Below are 20336 nucleotides of genomic sequence, written 5' to 3'. Positions count from 1 at the left end.
TTGGGTTCTATTCCCAGCTATGACCTTTAGCAAGTCCCTTCCCAGTGCCTCAGTTTCCCCATCTGTAAAATAGGGCGTGTGTTACTGAGCCTCCTTTATAAAGCACTTTGAGATCTGCAGTTATGAAAAATGCTAGTTAAGAGCTCAGTGTTACCTCACCCTTTTGATAGTGTGGGGTTGAGGCGGTCCCCATGGGGCCCTCTGTTCCCATTGTGCCATCCCATCAAGCAGCTCCTCCTTCATGATCCCCTAATGTCCCGGGGCAGCAACAGCAACAGTCGATATGGAAACATAACCTGAACGTAGCAATTGCCAGACTGAGGTCCATGTTGCATGAGCAGTAGAGGCAGCAGACGAAGGGTAACGAACCCACAGTAGTCGTGGGGCAAAAACTTTCCGCCGCCATAAGTCTCATCCTGGTGTCTAGCAGTTCAGCTTAAACCCTGAAGCACAAGGTTTAATAGCCATTCCAGAATTATTGTTGTAATTTAAATTATAGCCCCGGATAGTCTTTCTCCATGTGAATGTCCAGGCTGGTTTTGGTCTCAACTTCATGTGGTGGTGAGTTCCATAAGCTAATTGAAAAGTGTTTCCGCTTATTGGTTGTGAATTCCCTACCTTTTAATTCTATCTGAGTGTCCCTTGGCTCTTGTGGGATGAGACAGGAAGAACAGAAGCTCCTGATCTCCCTTCTTCATCCCAATTATTATTTTATAGATATTTATTACGGCCCCTCTTATTGGTCTCCTTTCGAAAGGTAAACAATCCTTTCAATCTCTCCTCATAGGAGAGTTTGTCCAGGCCCTAGATCATTCTCGTTGCCCTTCTCTGAACCTTCTAATTCTGCAGTATCCTCTTTGATTTGGGGTGGCCTGTGCTGCAGACATTATTTCACATTCAGATGAAGAAAGTCTTTAATGGGTTGATGCAGTTTAGTGGCTGTAAACAAGGAATCGGCACTAGCAGTTGCTGAGTTGTCTCCATCTACTGTTCACAGTTCAGACTAGCTATGTGGAGTGAGTTAAGTACAGTACCAGAAGTGAAACTGACTCGAACTGGAGTGAAATTGACCAGCTGTAGTGGGTGTTTTTCCCCCCATTTGTCTATGCTGAACTACCTATAAAGGCAATAAGTGCGGAGGGATTTATATTAAAAACAAGCTTTAAGTTTAATAAACCCAGGTGCTGGTAACACAAGAAGGAAATAGTTTTTGCTGTAATGTTTTTTTTAAACCAGTAACGTCTCTCTGAATGCTCAAGCAAATGGTTTTTTTTGGACTGTATTTTCTTTTGAAATCCTGCAGCAAAATTGCTCTCTGCATTTGGTTTTTGAGGAACTCTTGGTTTGTAAATATACATGGTTTGGGTGCTGAAAATAAGTGCAGTTCTCTCCTGCATTGGCATGTTTGTGATGTGAGTATCCCAGCTGGCTTCCTGCGTTCCTTCTGGTTAGTCTTCACCTGGTTAAGAATTGGATGGGTTTGTATTATTTGTATTACAGTAGTTCGTGATGACCCGATCCAAGACCCTTGGTCACCTAGTAAGAGTCTCTGCCCTAAAAGGCTTTGAATCAAAAGAGAGCAGACACACAATGGAGGGATTCATAGCCCCATTTTACAGACAGGGAGCTGATCTGAAATGACTCGCCCAAGGTTGCGTGAGGTCAGTGACAAAACTGGGAATGGAACCCAAATCTCCCGAATCCCAGTCCCCTGCCTTTACCACAAGGCCGTCTGTCAGAGGTTCCAAAGCCAGCCGAGACCACAGTGTTCATCTAGTCCAGTGGTTTTCAACCTGTAGTCGGCAGACTCCTGGAGGTCTGCAGACAGTGTCGAAGATTTACAAGGGGTCTGCACCGCCATTTCAAATTGTTTAGGGGTCCGCAAATGAGAGAGGTTGAAAACCACTGGCTAGCCCGTTTGACTTAGAGCAGATCTCTTAGAAAAGCATCCACATTTGTTTTGAAAATTGTCTGTGCTGAAGAATCCGCCACAGCCCCTTGTGAGCTGTGACAGAAAGCTTGCTGTAACTTAGGGAGTGGAGGATTGTGTGCAGAGCCTAAATCTATATTTCATGCTGTCTCTTACCTTCCCCCCACCCCAAACCTCCCCCCCCCCCCCCACACCGGTGCGTTACATCTTCCCTTCTCCCTGGTGTTCACAGACCCAGCTGGCTGCTGTTGGGGGAGCAGAAGCAGGGTTAAGGGGGAGCAAGATGTGTATGTTCTACACCTGCAACTGCTTGGGTGGGCTTCAGTTGTTCAAAGATCATGAGTCCCTGTGGTGGCTTCTGAAGCAGGGTGGCTTGCCTGTTCCGCCAAAATGAACCTATCTGGGTTAAATGGCCTGTACTCCCAGTGGTGCCTCCCTGGGTGCACAGGGCTGTTCAGCAATAAACATTCAATGCTTCCCTGATGCACCCACTTCTGGGGTGGAGCAGGGATTCCACTGCTGAAATGAATGACTAATGAGCTTCAGGCTGCCAGACCAGACACGCCCTTAGTTAGACCAGGTGTACCAAGTGGGGCTCTCACTGGTGCTGCCCCATGAGGCTGACTGCCCTGGGGTCACCATCTGTGGCCAGGCCATGGTGCTCCGATTGCTGAGGAGGGCAGAATGCCATCTGCTGTGTCCGTTTGTCCCTCCTGCTGCTGCTCGTTGCTGGCTGCAGGCAGATGATTTTTAGTGAGCACGCTGGAATATTTTAAACCTTTCGTGCTGAGCCTGTGGGACCCGCCACCTGAGATGGCAGAAAATTCCCCTGGTGCTGCCAAAGCTGCACCTACACAAGGTTAACCCTTTTGGCGTCGCTCTCGCCAGCCTGTCGGATTGGCACGTGGGGGGGGGCAGCCCCTCAGGAGTGCGGACTCAGCTACATATCTGTTACCCCCACACTGATCACCCAGTTAATTCCCTCTGCTGGTGCCTTCAGACGGGGCTGGCAATGGAATTGTTCTGACCTGAACAGCTTGAATACCCCGGGTTCCATGGAAGGGGGTTTAGGCTCCAGCTCTGGAGGACAGGCACTGATGGCCTGCTCCAATCTCTTCTATGGAGAGTGGCTTCCAATAAACCCCCTTTTAGGCCTTATATCGATGGGGGGAGCTCCAGCACAGGTCCCAGGTAGGAGGGGCTGTCTCAAGACCCACCCCCGGGGTGCTGAGCTTGCAGCAGCTGGTGGAGACCTTCCCGCCCAGCTGCTCAGCTGATCTGCTCTTGTTGGCTGGTCAACGTCAAGGCTTCCGTTCACCCAGACGCAGCTCAAATAAGCCGGTCGTGTTGCACGCGGGAGTAGCACTGTCCTCAGCTGCCCCAGCTGGCTGTATTGACAAAGACCAGATGAGTCAGAAAGACCAGATGAGTCAGGAAGATCAGACTCTCAGCCCTCCAATCCGGGAGTCCTGAGTCCTAGTAGCCCCGCTCAAACCCACTGCAATGTGAAAGGTGTTTGACAGGTGTCAGTCCAATTCCCAGAGGGATGGGCGTCCCCATCACAAAACCATCTCCCTCCCATCTGGGAACTGTGGCGAGACCCCAGCCCACCCCCAGTCCCATGCCTGTAAGGCCTGAAAGGGGCTTGAATGGGAGCCCAGAAGATAATCTGCCCCTCACCAGCCTCTCTCACCAGAAAGGAAAGGTGCAGCGAACATGGCCCTTCCTCTTATGCAGTGAGTGGGGGCTGGGGTGTGTGTTTAAACAGGGGGGCTGGGAGTTAGGATAATTCTGTGATGGGGCGGTCTCTCCCTCTGGGAATTGGACTGAGACCTGCCAAATTAATTTCACATTGGACTGCGTTTGAACTGCTGCCCTAGAGATCCTGAAGATCCTCCCCTTCTTCCCTCCCTTCCTGAGATCAGGGAGTTGGCCATGATGGTCTGAGTTGCCGGGCCAGGTTCCATGGGATCCAGGGTGAATGTTATGATTTCACTCTCCTGTCCTGCCGCATGGGTCCGTGTGCCGACATTCCCGGGGAGTGCTGGTCGCCCAGTGGCTAGCTGCGGCAGCTGATGGAGCAGCTGAGAGCAGAAGTGGAGCAGGGAGCCGACGCCTTTAAGGGCTTCATGTGAACCTGGCGGTGTGCCCAGCCCTGGCTCTCCCTCCCCCTTTGAGGCTGCTCCCATGGGGCGCTTTCTGAAACAATACCTAGCGCGCTCCTCACCGGGGCAGGCTGAGCCCTGAGCCTGGGAAGCGACAGGAGCAAAGCCGGCTGCTTCCCACCCTGCTACCGTCCAGACATTTCTCCCCTGGAGATCCCGCTCCCCCCCCCCCCAAAGGGTCCCAGAGGTCCGGTTGGAAGCCGTGCAGCCATGGGGGAGCCTTGGGTGGCGTAGATAAGGAGGGCAGCCTGAATCAGAATCCCGGCAGCCAGGAGCCGAGGTCTGCATCACCGGGAGCGGCAGCATGGAGCTCAGACCCAGTGACCTTCGTGGGATTGAGGAAAGCTCAGATTTTGACTTCCAGTTCTGGATCCAGCTCTTCCTGTGGGTGCACTTGTTTGGACGGCTGGTCCATCACCTCCTCCGTGCCTTTGGGGGGCTCACACAGTAGCCCCCTTATCTGTTGCACCCATGGTGAGCAGCTTCCTTTCCGGATTCCCTCCTGCCTGCAAAGTCCTGGTCTCTGCAGACCCTAGCTGTTTGGAAATTGAGACTCACAAGGAAGGGCCTCCTCCTTTCCCATCCCACCCTCTTGCTTCTCCCCCAGAGCGCTACCCGGCTCTCTTTGGTTTCTGCTGACAGTGGCTTCCCGCTCCCAAGGTCAAGGAGCACAGCAGCGCTTGTTTGGGAAAGGCAAAGTAAAGAAACCTCCAGGTGACTAGTCCTGGGTCCCTCCCCTACCGGTGGTCAGTACTGCCTGGGACTGCGTGGCACGAGAGTCAAACCCATGCTTCAAGATCTACTCCCTGGAGTGCTGTTGCAGGGTGCCGCTGAGGGTTTCCGAATGTGGGTCTCTTTGAACACCACTTGGAGAGCCACCTTTGATGTGTTGCAACCCCCTGCTGTTCATCTCTGCGAGCGGGGCCCCCAGCAGTGGATTTAAGGACCTGCACCCCTCTGACTCAGGCCTCAGGTGAGCTACAAGCCCACCCGCAGCCCCCCGATTTCTTTTGCAGCCCCAGTGGCTTGGCCCAGGGGGCACTGTACTTGTAGGACGGTGTTTTTTCCAGGGGTCTGCCCCCCAGTGCATGCAGGATCAGCAGTGAAGCCAGAGGGAGCCTCTCACGCTGCTTTCGGCCCAAGGATTTGAGAGGAGCGGAGACCCAGGGCGCTGTTTTAAGCCCTACTGTGTTGATGTTTCCCCTTGCTACTGTCTGTTGTTCTGGAAGACCCGTCCCAGCAGTTCTGAAGCAGAATCTGACCTCCGCTCACCCTCCAGGAAGTGAAACTGACTTGGCTGGCTGCGTAAGTGACCAGACTCCCTGACTACAGCTCCCTTCCCTCCACCAGGGAAGCCAATTCTCCGGACAGAGGTGGGAGAGAAGATACAGTTTCCAAGTCCCTGGGTCTTCCCCGCCTTGAGCAAAAGGCAGGGAGGAGTGTGCATGGATGTGACTGGCTGGCCCTGAAGAGTCGTGTGCAGGTCTCTGAGTTGACAGCCACGCTCTGGGGCTGCTGCAGGGCGGGGGAGCTGTTGGATGGAAATTCTCTTTCCCGGTTAGAAGTCAAGAGTGGTTAGAAGTCGAGAGCAATCAGCTCAAGCCCCCTGTCTCTGTCGGGAGTGGAGGAGTTTTGCTGAGGCTTGGGGCTGCCCCTGTAGTCCCTGATCCTGCTGTCTTCTCCGCTGCTGGGAAATGGCCAAGGCCGGAGGATTCCTGGATCAGGTCCGAGCTTCGCATTGACTCTGGTTGTGAGGGCCGGGGAAGGAGGGAGATAAATAAATGAAGGGAAACATGAGCCATGGAGCAGAAATGACCTGCCCCAACCCCAGCAGGAACAAAGGCGCTAAAATGTCACCACTTCAGAAGCTGGAGAGCCTGGCTGGGCGGATCTTCTACTGGGGGCCACGCAGCGAGGCGGGGGCCCCGGCCAGCAGCGAGATGGCCCGTGTGTCTGAGCACACTGCCGCCTGGAATGAGCAGAGTGAGTTGGGATGGGAGCCCTGTTGATAGGACCACGTGCAGCCCCAGATCCCAGGGGGTCAGGCTGCCATGATTCAGTGCTGGGGAAAAGCGATGCAGCATCTGAGTCCTAGTGGGGATGCGGGGGGTGGGGAGTGTCCCTGTGATGTAGGTGCCATTGAAGTTTGTGGTGGCTTCTGTGGAGAGACCACGGATTGAGTCTGGTCTGCCCGTCTCCCCCCTGGAAAGGTTCCCAGCGGGGCAGGGTCGAGGTGAGGGGGAAGCTCACTCAGCGGATGAGGCCTTAGGAGCTCTCGGTTCCCAGTCACCGCTGGCAGCAGCTTGACATCAAGGGACTCGTCTTCCTGCCGCTCCTGAGCCATCAGCCGTGTTGCGCCAGCCACGCGAGCCTCTTGCCATGCTGAGGAGCTGATGATGGCGGCGTGGGGTGGGACGTGGGCTCTGGAGATGGCAGTTCTTATGTCAGGAGGGCTGAACCCGCCAACCGAGTGTGACTTCTCTCCTCCCTGAGTGTCTGCGCCGGGCCAGAGTTCGTGCGGTGTGTGCTGGTCCATCGGCTCTCGCTGTTCTGCCGATGGTAGCTAATCCCACACACACACAACCCCTCCGAAGGGAGAGATTATCTTTGTTTTGTGATGGGGGGAAACTGACGTGCACGGAGGGGAAGTGACTTGCCAAAAGACTTGCAGACTTGGGGGCGGAGCTGGCTATGGAACCCAGGAGACCTGGCTCCCAGTCTTCCATACTGGTTTAATGGTTAGAGCAGGGCCTGGACGTCAGGACCCTGGGTTCTGTCCCCAGCTCTGGGAAGGGAGTGGGGTCTGTGGATTCTTCTCTTCCTCATTACTCCCTCTCTGTCTTTCTTCCCCTCTCTATTCCCACTCTCCCTCCATTCCAAAGGCCAGTCCCTGGTGTGTGGCCCCTCCCGTTCCCCCCACTGCACCTGGGAAGCTGCAGGCCAGACGCCTGGTTCTTGATCGCTGCAGATCTTTGGTGTGGGTGGGAGGCTGGGCGCTCGGATCCCTTTGCCCTGAGTGGCACAAGGACCCACTGGCTCCCCTCTGTGGGAGAGTCATGGCTACTTCCCTGTGCTGCTGGGACAGATTTGTGCCCTCTTGTGTCACTTACACTTCCTCTCTGACATTCTGGCTCTCTTTCCTTCTCATCCACTTTCACTTCCTCCTTCTCTTTCACGCTCCCTCTTTCTTTCCCTCATTCCTTCCTTTTATTCTTCTCCTCCCCAGCTGTGACTATCAGAGATGAACCCCCCACTCCCAGCTCCTATTTGCAGCCTGTCAATTGTTACCTGGGCGTTGATCAGCTCATACTCTTGAATTAACTGCACAGCCGCTTGGGTCGAGGTCACATCCCCACTCCGTGGCCCGGGCTGTAGTTTTGGGTGGGTGGGATTCCCATGGGGGATCTGGAAGTCCCCACATGACCCTAAGCAGCTCTGCTCCCTCTACTGGGGGCTCTGGGCTAGCTCGGTGGGGGAGGGGAGGGGGGATGTGGGGGATGAGCTACCTCTGGCCTCCTGCCAATCCCAGGCCCCCTCTGGATGTTCAGACAAGGCTGTAACAATAGTGCTTGGCAGGGCAGCCAGGATTAAAATAGCAGATTGTAAAGCACCTGGTGCCAGCAGCTTCTCCGGCACCTTTAACCCTCTGCTGTCTCGGCCTTCCGAGTGCTGCCCCCAGATCCAGCGGGCATGGCGCGGGGGGCAAGTTAGCCCAGTGAGTAAGAACTAACTATATGCCACAGTTTGGTAGCACCAGGAGTCAGGACTCCTGGGTTCTCTCCCTGGCTCAGGGAGGGCAGTGGGGTCTATTGGTTAGAGCAGGGGGGCTGAGTGCCAGGACTCCTGGGTTTATTCTCTTGATCTCAGGCACTTCTGAGGGCCCATCTCTGTAGCATCTGAGCACCTCAGTCAATGCATTTATCCTTACAGCTTGCCTGTGAGCAGGGTTATCATCCCCAGCGTACGAATGGGGAACCTGAGGCACAAGGCAACATCTCCAGGGTCTCATGGCAAGTCCGTGGCAGAGCCAGGACTCGAACCCAGGTCTCCTGATTCCCAGGCCAGGGTCTGATCCACTGGTTGGCACTGCCTCTGTCCTCTTATCTGACCCAGCAGAGCAAGGCGGGGGGAGGGATAGCTCAGTGGTTTGAGCATTGGCCTGCTGAACCCAGGGTTGTGAGTTCAGTCCTTGAGGGGGCCATTTAGGGGATCTGGGGCAGAAACTGGGGATTGGTCCTGCTTTGAGCAGGGGGTTGGACTAGATGACCTCCTGAAGTCCCTTCCAACCCTGATATTCTATAATTCTAAGGCATCAGGCTTCTCGTTGGGGGCAGCGCTGTGGAAGCTTCTGGGTGGAGCATCAGCATTAGCAAGCCCATGCTGGGACTGGAAACCTCCAGGAGGGAGTAGGAGGGGCCCTTTGGGGGTGTTGCCTTCTTTGCTAGCTGCTGCCTGTTAAAGGGGATGGACTCTCTGTGTGTTAGTTACATCACAGTCGCCCATCCAGCTGCGATCTGGAGTAACTGTTGACTGGCTGGAGGTCAGGAGACTCCTCATAGATCACTGCCCAGTCGCAACCAAATCTCCCTCTGCAGGTTCCTGCCCGCCTCTTTGTCTCAGACATCCAGGCTTCGGTTAATTTCACACTAGATCAGCAGCCCTGGCCCTCCCAGCTGAGAACCCCAACAGGGCTGCCATCCCTGCGCTGTCTGCCCTGGAGGGACCCTGCCGGTGGCTGGGACGAGGGACCCCTGGTGCCAGACCCTGCTCCCTCCTCATCTGAGGCTGCTACTGGACTGGCACTAGAAATCGGGGCAATTTGCACTAGGACCCGGGCCAGCAGCTGCTGCGTGAAACCAGTTTGCATCTCAAAGTGCCCTGGAGTTAGAATAAATTGCTCTGCTGACCTGGAGCCTGATTCCCACCTAGGATCCGCGTAGTAAAGATGTGCAGCCCCCTCGCTCCCCCCACGAGCTGACCCTCCTGGTCTGTGTCACGGAGTGTGGGGGAGTCCAGGCCCTGCACCCCTCTTCCTGGGATCCACTGAGACTCTCAGCCAGCCAGTAAAACAGAAGGTTTATTGGACAACAGGAACAGTCCCAAACAGAGCTTGTGGGTACAACCAGGACCCCTCAATCACGTCCTTCTGGGGGAGCAGGGAGCTTAGACCCCAGCCCTGGGGTTCCCTGTGTTCCTCCACCCAGCCCCAAACTGAAACTAAACCCACCCAGCAGGTTCCCTGCTGCAGCCTCTGTTCACATTCCTGGGCAGAGGTGTCACCTCCCCCTCCCCCTCCTGGCTCAGGTGACAGGCTCTCAGGTCTCCCATCCCCAGGGCACATTCCCAGGTCAACACTCCCCCCTCCCTGCTGAGTCACATCGTCACATCTCTCCCCCCTTCGAGACTGAACTGAGCGGGGTCACGCTGACCAGTGACCTGGGGAAGTTCGGGGCCCCCTCTCCGGGACCTTCTCCGGTACATCTCGGGGGTCAGCCCAAACTCACGGAGCAGGCCCTGCTTGAACAGTTCATAGTCCCCTGCCTCCGCCCCTGTCATTCGGCTGTACACCTCCACGGCTTTGGGGTCCAGTAAGGGGGTGAGGAACTGGAGCCTGTCTGCAGGGTCAACCCTGTGCAGCTCACAGGCATTCTCAAAGGCCTTCAGGAAGCTATCCATGTCCTCCCCCTCCTTCCTCTGAGCCAGGAAGCACTTATCAAAGTTCCTTGCCGTCTTGGTTCCCCCCGCACTCACCGCAGCCGGGGCCCCACTGCTCCTCAGCCTGGCCAGCTCCAGTTCATGCTGTCTTTGTTTCTCCTTCTCCTGACGCTCCCTCTCCTTCTCCTGACGCTCCCTCTCCTTCTCCTCCTGCTCATGTTGACATTGTTTCTCCTTCTCCTCCTGCTCATGTTGACGTTGTTTCTCCTCATGTTGACGTTGTTTTTCATGATCCTCCAGCTCCCTCATTTTCATCTCCCTCTCCCATTCCAGCCGCCTCCGCTCCAGGGATGGGGAGCTCCGCTGGGAGGATCCCCTGCTGGGTGCCGGGGTCAGGGTGCCCTCGGTATTCGCTGGGCTTCCCCCAACCCCTCCCCCGGACATAGGTAGGAAGGGTCTCGGGATGTCCTCAGCAGCAGTCTGACCCCTCCCAGCCCGGTCAGGCCCCAGGGCCCACGCTGCGTCCCCCGGGCAGCTTCCCTCAGGGACAGGGATCGGGTCATCCAAGCGATCCCTCTCCTCCAGCTGGGCAATCAGCTGTTCCTTGGTGGACCTCCCGATGCGCAGCCCCCTCTGCCTGCACAGCTCCACCAGGTCGCTCTTCAGGCGTTTAGTGTACATCTCCCTGCTGGCCACTCGCAGGCCGGGCAGCTTCCCACGGTTTCCAGGAAAAGCCCCTCGTGTGCCAGTCCTTCTTGAGGTCGCCGACTCTTTGCCAGGGTCGAGCTGCAGACTCCTCCGCCCCTGGGACCGCTCGCTGCAATCCCCTGGGGGACCCTGTTACTGCAAAAGTCTTTCTCTCTGGTCACACATTCCCAGGGGTTAACCGCCCCCCGAAACCGTCTCTCTCTGAATCTTCAGCACGCCTGGTCCCCGTCAATTCCCCTTCGTTTTACTGCTCCCCAGTCACTTACTGCAGGAAGCGCCGTTCATGGGGTGCAGTAGATCCCACCGCTGCCACCAGTTGTCACGGAGTGTGGGGGAGTCCAGGCCCTGCACCCCTCTTCCTGGGATCCACTGAGACTCTCAGCCAGCCAGTAAAACAGAAGGTTTATTGGACAACAGGAACAGTCCCAAACAGAGCTTGTGGGTACAACCAGGACCCCTCAATCACGTCCTTCTGGGGGAGCAGGGAGCTTAGACCCCAGCCCTGGGGTTCCCTGTGTTCCTCCACCCAGCCCCAAACTGAAACTAAACCCACCCAGCAGGTTCCCTGCTGCAGCCTCTGTTCACATTCCTGGGCAGAGGTGTCACCTCCCCCTCCCCCTCCTGGCTCAGGTGACAGGCTCTCAGGTCTCCCATCCCCAGGGCACATTCCCAGGTCAACACTCCCCCCTCCCTGCTGAGTCACATCGTCACAGTCTGTGCTCTGTTTCTCCGCTGCAGCCAGGTGGAGCTGTGGTGGTGGTGGTGGGGGAAGCTCACAGGACTCTAGCTGAGAGGAGGCGTTTTAACCATCTGAAACAGAGCTGGCTGCTCTCTGACCTTGGATAACTGAGACTCTGCTTCTTGGCGTTAACCCCTTTCTGCCTGCGATGGCCTCTTCCTCGCCCGCAGGTGGCAAAGCACGCTGGTCTGTTGCCTTGGTGGTGACTATTCAAGCCAGCGGGAAGCTGGATGCTCTGTGGGGGTTGAGGAGGAAGTTGGGTTTCCGAACCGTCATGCCTGGGAGCTCTCCTAGGAACTGCAGCGTGCCGCAGGGGTTGGGGGCTGACGCTTATGTCCCAGCGTGCAGCTCGGGGATGCTGAGTTGCAGGGGGTCACTGCGCCTCGCAAGCAGTGCTGCACTAGGGGGCGCTGTGCTCCAGGCTGGGAGCTCGGTAGGCGGCGCTCACGCCAGTGCTCCAGTGCGGCACCAGAGGGCGCTGTGCTGCAGGGAGCAGCGTGGGGGCTGCTCTCTCCCCTCCATCAGTGCTGAGCCCAGTGCCCCACCATGGTGCCAGGGGGCGCTGTGCTGCAGGGTGGTGCTCTCCCCTCTCAATATGGACTCCGGTGCTGGGGGCTGATGCGAAGCCAATGGTGCTGTGACCCAGGCTATTCACAGGCTACGCCCAGGGTCGGCCCCAGCCCCAGCTCGCCTGTCTCCCTTCTGCCTCCTTAACCCCTGCTCCTGCCATTCCGGGGTCACCCGCTGGCATGTTCCACCCCAGAGGTGGCTGCAGCTCAGCATCCCTGCATACAGCTTGTCTGTCGCTAGCTTTGTGATGGGCTGGGAGGCCAGATGCTGTGTGAATACAAATGATGGCTGCTTTGCTGTGTGTCACCGGGAGGGGGCGCTAGCCAGGATCAGTGGAGCTGATCTTGGGGCCAGGGGAGAGGGAGAAGGCTCTCCTATCTGGCTTCACTGTTTTCTGCAGGGCCCGTGTAACTGACTGATGAGCATGCGTGAGGGGTTCCCTGTCTGTGTCTGATGTGCTGAGGATCTGAATCTTACCGGCCGAGCCGGGGCTCTTTAGCTCAAGCTGGAGCAGCCCCTGCTTTTATCTCTCGAGGGCCCTGGTTCTGTCCCCCCTGCGCCAGGCAGCGCAGCAGCCAATAGCAGAGGTTTTGCACTTGAGCTGGTGGCTGGGCTGGGGGGTGCCACAGAATTAGGGTGTAGATGACATTGGGTCCTCGCAACAGCTGTGTAGGGACATTAAGAGAGTTCCCTCAAGCCGTAGCCTGAGAGCCAGGACTCCTGGGTTCCATTCCCAGCTCTGCGAGGGGAGTGCTGGCCCAGATTCTAAGGCTAGAGAAATTCACCCACCTGCATCTGTATTGGTCGTAGTGGTGAGAGGCTGGGAGGCAGGGCTCCTGCGTTCTGTCCCTGGCTCTGGGCGGCGAGTGTTGTCTAATGGTTAGAGTAGGGCTGAAGGAATCAGGACTCCTGGGTTCTGTTCCAGCTCAGGGAGAGCAGAGTCTAGTGGTCGGAGCAGGGGCAGTACAGGGTATCTGTACTGAGGGACAGTACAGGATTGTTCCGGTATTAAGCATTCAGAGGGAGAGAGCCTCCAGCCTTTCCCTTGCGGGCAATGGCCCTTCTGGCTATCCAATCTCTGGCTGGTGGCGGAGGAATTTCCCCTTAGGCTATTCCAGTCTCCCCTTCCCCTGCCAGAGCCTTTGCTGCTGCTTCCCTTGTCTGAGAGCAGCAGAAAGCAGCTTCCCCTCCTTAGCCAGCCTGACACTGCCTCCCAGCGTGATCTGCAGCCGAGGTACAGCTGGGCAAGGGATTGATCAAAGAGGGCGGGGCTCTCTCCAGCTTTTAGCTTTGGCTTCTCCCCTCACGCTCATGGATCAGCTTCAGAGCTGTGTTCACTGAGTGTGGCATTAAATCTGGCCACTGGGAAATCCATCAGGGCTGCTGCTGCTGCATCAGCTTCCAGCCCTGGGGCAAAAGTTCTGTCCTTCATCTGTTCCGATAGCGGGCGGTGGGGGTGAGGCAGCGTGCTGGCATCGGGATCGGAAACTCCAGGAGCTCCGTGCAGGATCCGGCTATAGCCTGGCGCTCTCTGGATGCGGGGATCCGGGCGGCGTTTGCCAAGGAGGGAAAAGATCCTGGCAATATCTCAGAGTTGAGAAAGTCGGGCTTCTCGTCAGAAATGCAGGAGGTGGCATGATGCCCAGTGCTGGGATTGCCAGTCCTCGGATTGACTAGTCCAGGTGGCCACGGTGGCCAGCCCATCCTTCATGATGTTCGCCAGCCTCCCGCCAAGGAACTTGTAAGCACCTTTGTGAATGAACTCCGCCCCCCAGCACAATCCTCAGCCCCAGTTTACAGAGCTGGAAAATGACTTGAACTCACACAGTCAGTCAGGCCTCCTGAGTGCTCTTGGCCGTTACCTCACTGGGCGCAGGAGCAGGTCCCACAATAAAAATGCCAGCGTGGTTAAGGGTACGCCACCTCCTCTGAAGTCCACCCCCCAGTGTGTTGGATCCTTCACTCTTCTGCACCGCAATGTGCCTGTTAAGCAGCTGCATTTTGGTGCTGGGGGAGCAGTCCCCATGCAGCATTGCTGTGCGTTGTTGACCAGCTGCCATGACCCACCTCTGAGGTGGCTGCCATGAGTCCCACGTGTATATAATGAATGTGTTTAGGGATGAGCGAATGTATGAAGGAGAGGGGGCAGGAAGGGATTTCAAGTCATGTCTTTGACCTTATCTCTTGGCATGAGGGTACAGTTACATACCCGGGGACGGCCAGGCAGCAGGAGGCATTTGGCTTTTGTGGCATCCGCTGGAGCTTTTAACCACCCTGGCCCATGCTCCCTTGGGGGAGGAGGGGAGAGTGTAACCTAGTGTGTGTTGTGTGTCCCTGACCCATAGATGCTGCGAGTCTGTTCCTGCCCCAGCTGCAGAGCCTGGCTGTGATGGAAAGCTGTAAAGACTCCGGCCTTTAGCTCCGCAGTTCCCTGGTTCAGTCCTTGGTGTTGACCAAAACGGTGGCTGTCACAACCCTTTGGACTCCCTCTGGACCTGGCTAGCTTTGGTCTTGCGCTGATCAGTGGCAAGTTTCTCAGGGCTAAGCCAGCTCCTGAGAGCCTACGGGTGGGTCTGCAAAGCCCTGTCTGAGTAACTGTCCTCACTGGCTCTGCACTTGTTCCGGGGAAAAATCCCAGGGCTCTTTGTGCTGAGATGCTCAGATTCTTTCCCTGGCCATCACGGGAGAACTTGTCTGCCCTGCAGGGGAATTGTGGGAAGGCCTTGGGGGACTGTCGGCACACAAGGGTTTAGCCTCTGCAAAGTGGGTGCGTTCCAGCCCCAGTAAAAGCAGAGCCTAACCCCTACCCTGCCCCCAGCTAGGCCAGCTGGCCCCTGGGCTCCATCTCCCACCCCCACTTGGCCGGCTAGCCCCTCCCAACTGGGGTCAGAGGTGTTTGTGTGTGGAGAGTAGTGGGGTTACGTCAGGTATGTCTTCCCTGCCACTCCAGGCCAGAATTTAGGGGGGACCCCTAGTGGCGACACCATGTAGTGCCAGCTTGGCAGTGGCAATACTGTGTCCAGTTCCCTGGATAAGGGATCCCTGTTTAGCATCCCTGCTTTGTGGGGTGCCCTATTGCGGCCACGAGGAGGATGATCTACTGAGTTAGAGCAGGAAAGGGGCGGGGGGCTTAGAGCTAAGACTCCTGGGTTCTATTCCCAGCACGAGGCAGGGAGGGGTGGTGTATTGCTTAGCGAAGGTGTGGAGAACCAGGACTCCTGGGTTCTGTTCCCTTTTTGCCACTGTTCTGCCATGGGACCTTCAGCAAGATTCCTTCCCTTCTCTCTGCCTCAGTTTTCCCACCTGTAAACTGGGGTTGATTGTATGCCATGGGAGTTCTGCTTTGAGATCCTCAGGGTGGGGGGATAGAGACGGGCTTTCACAGCTCATAGGGGGATAGGGAGTTACAGTGAGGCGGCTGAAGTGGTGTGGGGGAGGAGTTGGGGGATCCTCTCTTCCTCCTCCAGGAGTGGATCAGGGCAGTGTCCAGATGCCCCAAGGGATTATGGGTGATGGGGTATTGGCTAAGAACCCAGTTAGACCAGTGTGGATGGGGTGGGGAAGCTGCAGTTGTTATTTATAAATAGACCCCTGGAGCATCGCTGTGTGAACGTTGTCTCCCTCCACCATGTGATCAGCTCTGTCCCTGTCCTCCCCACCCCCTCCCTGGATGTGCGTCCTCACGCCCAGAGCTCAGAACCCATGGAAGGGCTGGCGGCAGGTGCTGCTTTCTGGAACCAGCTGCCCTACATACCGGGGCGGTGAAGGGACACTTTGGGGCGTTGCCCTCGCCTCGTTGCTGCCTCCATCCCCAGGCAAGTGGGATTGGCAGCACTGGCAGATCCACCTCTAGCGGCAAACAGGAACCCAGGAGTCCGGGGCAAGGCTGACCTTGGGGGCGGACACTGCTGTATCCAGGGGCAATAGGCGCTAACGGGCACAGACCCCCTGCGCCAAGGGGGCTTGAAGGCACCTGTCACCGGAGGATCCGGACACCGCGATGGAGCCCTCCAGCCTGGCATAAACCCGGCCCCTCCAATGCAGCCGAGGGAGTGGTGGTGCCAGAGACACACCCTGGAGCTGCACTGGGCCCTGTGCTGGCTCGGGTCTCTCCTCGGCTCGCCGGAGAAGCCGGGGTCGAAGCAGAGGTTGTGTTTGCTCCTGCTGCCTGGGACAAAGTCCCCCATGAGGCGCCAGGCCAGACCTCCCTCTCTGCCTGCCATGACCTCCTAACCACAGCCGGCGGCCTCCGTGGGTCACAGCATGGACGGTAAAGGGGGGCTTTGGGGGAGGGGATCCCAGGCAGGGTGTGTGGTCATCTCCCCTCCCTTAGTATCCCTGATGGCTTGAAGTGCCAGGGTCTGTCCCTTCCTTCCTCTCTGCAAAGGGGAGCTGATGACTCACAGCAGGCACACGGTGATCCTGCCCCCACTCCCCCACAGCTCTGCCGTGCCCCCTTCCTCCCAACCCACTGCTCCCCCTGCTATTCTGGGCCCGAGGCCTCTCCCCACCAGAGACCAGCGGCTTGTGCTAGGCTTCGCACTGGCTCTGTGACCTGAGCTGCAGTTAAACCCATGTCTCTTAAAGGCAGGAGATGAATTCTGCTGTCACCCAGATTTTCCCTGCCCTTCTGGGTTGTGGCTCGGGGGAAATCGCAAAGCACAAGCCAGTTCTGGTCAATGGTCAGCTCGTTTGAAATTTGCTTTAACCCTCTGAGACCTGAACCCTCACCTCTACCTGCATGTGGTTACATTACGGTTGCTCTTAGGCCCTGACTGAGCTCAGGGCCCCATCGTGCAGGGTGCTGTACATACTTCCAGTCAGAGACAGTCCCTACCCTGAAGAGTGCAGAGTCTAAATAGACCTGAGTGGGGAGGGGAAACAGAGCCCTGGAGCGAGGCAGTGACTTGCCCAAGGTTAGAACCCTACCTGCTAGGCTGCGCTGCTTCTCTATGCCAGTTTCTACTAGCAGCCTTGGCTGTGATCTTGCCGTTGTGATCTCTTTGGGGCAGGGAGCGTGGCTTCTGTTTGTACAGCACCTAGCTCAATGCGGCCAGGCCTGGTGGGGGCCTGTCGGTGCCATCGAATCATAGGCTTGACATCATTGTAACCAATCCCCATGGGAGGTGAAAACCTGGCAGCTCGTTGCGCCCAGCGGCCATCCAGCAGGAGGATGTCGGGGTTCAGGGCTCCGTATCCTTGGCTCCCACAGCCACCTGGCCTGTCCACCCCGATCACTGTAGTGAAGGTCTCAGTACTCAGCTCTGTTCCCCAGCCCGAGCGAGAGGCAGGACAGTCGTGCACTGGCCCCTGCAATCGTTAGCAGGGTGCTGGGTGTAACGCGGACCACGTGCGCCAGACCGGGTTGTAATGTAGATCTTCATTAGATCCTTCGCATCAGGAGCCAGGCCCTGGATCGCTTACGCTCCAGCCCCATCACCTGCCCCCTTGGGCCTCTTTCCCCACTGGGCTCATTAAAGGAAATAAACCAGTTTGTTTTGGAACCTGCTTGGTGCTCACCAGAGAGAGACAGTGAGTCCTTAGTGGTAGGGAAGCTCTGGGTTTAACCCTTCAGCCACCAGCACTGGAGGGATGGGGAGGGGGTGGATTCTCCTCGGTTCTACCCAGGTAAGATGGAGTTTACACTTTGGGAGATCGGGATCTGGAGCAGCTGGGGGCATGAGATGGGCGGGATGTAGCTGGAATCAGAATAAGGCCTGGGGCTGCACTAGTGATGGTTCTTTCCTGTGGTGCTTGCAGCTTGCCCCGCGCCGCCCCTCCCCCCATCCTGGTCAGGCGTCATCCCAGTGGAAACCCTCCCGTGGCCAGAAATGGCATCCAATGTGGAAAGTGGGGCTGAGGCAGGTTGCTAACGTGCATCTAGTGGCCTGGGGGAACAGGCCTCAAAGGGCTTAAAATCTAAATCCATGATGGCAGGTGATGATGCTTGGCTAAGAGGGAGGATGGAGGGGAGTGGAACAAGCCCATGGGGGAGCTGTCAGCACGTTTGTTCCTATCGGACAATCATCGCTCGGGCACGCAAGGGCGGAATCTGTGTGGGTGTTAACCCCGGTGCCATTCTCCCTCCCTGAGTTTTCGCCTGTAGTTTCAGGATCTCTTTGCTGTTGTACAGTGTCCTGAAACAGCTGCCCTGTTTCACCCCAGAGGTGGCTGCATTTTGGTGGCGGATGAAATGATCCTTTTAGTGACCACTTAGTATTGGCTGCTGTGGAAGCTTTGCCTTCAGGAGTCCTGACCCCCTGTCAGTTACACTCCAAATGGCAGGGGGAATGAGCCTGCTTTTAAATTCTGGCTGCATTCCAAGGTGACCAGTCCCTGTAAACCTCTAATCTGCTCTCACCATTCATGCCCTTTGTGCCTCTGGGGCGTGGTGAAATTCGATTAGTCAATTTCACTTTGTTTCTGATTTCTCCTGTGTTGATTTGCAGAGGCTGGGGGCCCAACACTGGTTTTGGGGGTAGGGACTTCAAAGTTTTGTCAAACCAGCCCCCCTATTTTGTCAAATAGGGGGAAAGTTGTGTAACGTTTTGTAACCCTGGCCTTGTGCAACTCAGTTGTTTTTCTTACGCACCTGGCCCTGATCCTGCAATGGGATTTCAGAAACAAGCCTAATCTCTCCTCTCTAGGTTGTTGTTCCGCTCTTATCACCGCAGTATCTGAATGCCTTCCAGTCGTGTATTAAATGATGTGACTTCACATCTGTCATGTGGCTTGTTCTCTCATCTCCTCCCTTGAAGGAGAAGTGAGGCAGTGGAGTGTCTTATAGTTTTTGAGGTTCCGTAGGTCAAAGAAATGGGTCTGGATTTGGGATGGTCCCTGGTTCATGTGGCAGGTAATTCCACAGTCTGCAACCAGACCTGGAGGAAACTCTGTCTCCTGCACAGCTGAACTTCACCGTGGTGGAAGGTGCCATTGTACCGAGCAAGTAGAGTTGTCAGCCTTATCTTTCTGTCAAAGTCATACGCTCATTTAGATCCCCCATGGCACAGGCCATGGAAACCTTGAAGATGGGGACTGAGAACTTGACTTGGTTTGAAAGGCAGAGGCTCGAAGGTGAAGCATGAGGTTGGAAAGTGCTACCCACAAGCTGGCGTGCGTTAGGTTTCTGTAATCACAAATATTGGGCCTAAAACTTGTCATGTCTCTTTAAGAGCAGTCTGCCCTCTGATTAGGAGACTCAGCTCTTTTCCAGATAACTCTGATCTCTCCTAATTACAGATCCCTAGAGCCCTGGTGCTGAGCCCTGCTGAGCTTTGAATCAGGCGCTGATTTCCATTCCGCAGAGAATGGCTTTGTTAACTGGATCTGAGGTCCTAAGTGGTCCGACCTTCTCATACATTTTCCTTTGTCTACCAGTGTTGATCCCTGTCCCAGGTATTCGAATAATACCTCGTGCTGCTGCATCAGGTACAAGAGACCTGGATGCATTGTGATAAGCAAGAGTGCAGTCTAGCGGTCAGAGTAAGGAATGGGAGTTGGGATTCCTGGCTCTGGGATGAAGAGTGGGATCTAGTGGTTAGAGCAGGGGACTGAGAATCAGAACTCCTGGGCTCTATTCCTAAGAGTCAGGACTCTTGGTGCTCTTCTCAATTCTTCCACTTCCTGTGCAACAGTGGGCAAGGTCACATCTCCCTGCCTCAGTTTCCCTTCCCATAAAAAAGGAAATAGTACCTACCTCCTTGAAGGTCTAAGGAACTTAAGGTTTTGCTAAGTTCTTTGAAAGGTGGTACAAAAGATTAGCGGTATGAAAATGTCTCCATTAGCCAATATCCACTGGTGCTTTTCCTTGCACAGGTCAGTTTGTTAGTCTATTGTGTAATTAGACACAGTCAATTAGTTTCATATGCCAAATTCGTGCCACCTGACAAAACTGACATGAATAGAAATGTGTTCATGGGTCTTTAAAGGGGCTCTCTCAGCTGAAAGGCCACTGAGTTGGAAAGGAAAGGCTACAAAATCTTGGGGTTATTAAAACGAGAGGATTCTAAAAATCCAGTTTGCCATTTACTATTTACGAGTTACCGTCAATGGCATAAAGGCTCCTAAAGCCTATAAGCCCTTTGGAAAATGTTACCCTATTCCCGCTATTGCTTTTGCTCATATACTAGGGAGCTGGGCATCCGTATAAAACCCTGAGATAGGTAAGTCTGTCTGCTTAGCAAAGGAGATCTCAGTCGTATCAATTTCACTCCTGCTGAAAGTAGATTTCACTCTAGGGCTCTCTGAGCTGCAAGAGGGGTGAGGGACCCTTTGTCTGTTTCAAGTGGGACTTAGTTTAAAAATAATTGGAATATTTCAGGATTTGTTTTTAGACAGCATTGGGGGGTGGGGGTTAACCAAAACTTACATTTTTGGAGGCCAAATTTGAATTGGCTGCTCGTTAAACGGTTTTTAATTACAGTAGCCCCCAGAGATATTGATTGCAACCGAGGACTCCTTGTGCCTGGGTTCTGTACTTTCACCAGGGGGAGAGCTGTGTGTGCAGTGGAGGTGTTGGTTTTGGTAGGGTCTCTTTTTATATGCCTGTGCTGCGCTGTGTTTAGCACAT

At 55.6% G+C, this 20336-nt stretch overlaps 1 protein-coding gene across 3 annotated transcripts in view; it reads left to right on the top strand.

Moving 5' to 3' along the window:
• Positions 1-20336, top strand: part of LOC311510605 (cAMP-dependent protein kinase catalytic subunit alpha) — a 47147-nt gene that overhangs the window by 13590 nt on the left and 13221 nt on the right. The window contains exon 1 of one of the 3 annotated variants that reach the window (XM_084610396.1): positions 4345-6078. The exons of 1 other annotated variant lie outside the window; for it this stretch is intronic. In XM_084610396.1, coding sequence (XP_084466522.1) covers positions 5877-6078 — 202 coding nt within the window. In that variant the 5' untranslated portion in view covers positions 4345-5876. Of the gene's footprint in view, positions 1-4344; positions 6079-15485; positions 16038-20336 lie in introns of those variants that run through there. One more of the 3 variants, XM_084610398.1, reaches the window with a different exon arrangement.

This window comes from Lepidochelys olivacea (genome assembly GCF_965140295.1).
Source record: "Lepidochelys olivacea isolate rLepOli2 genome assembly, chromosome: 20".
NCBI lineage: Eukaryota > Metazoa > Chordata > Testudines > Cheloniidae > Lepidochelys > Lepidochelys olivacea.
This window is presented reverse-complemented; position numbering and strand designations above follow the sequence as displayed.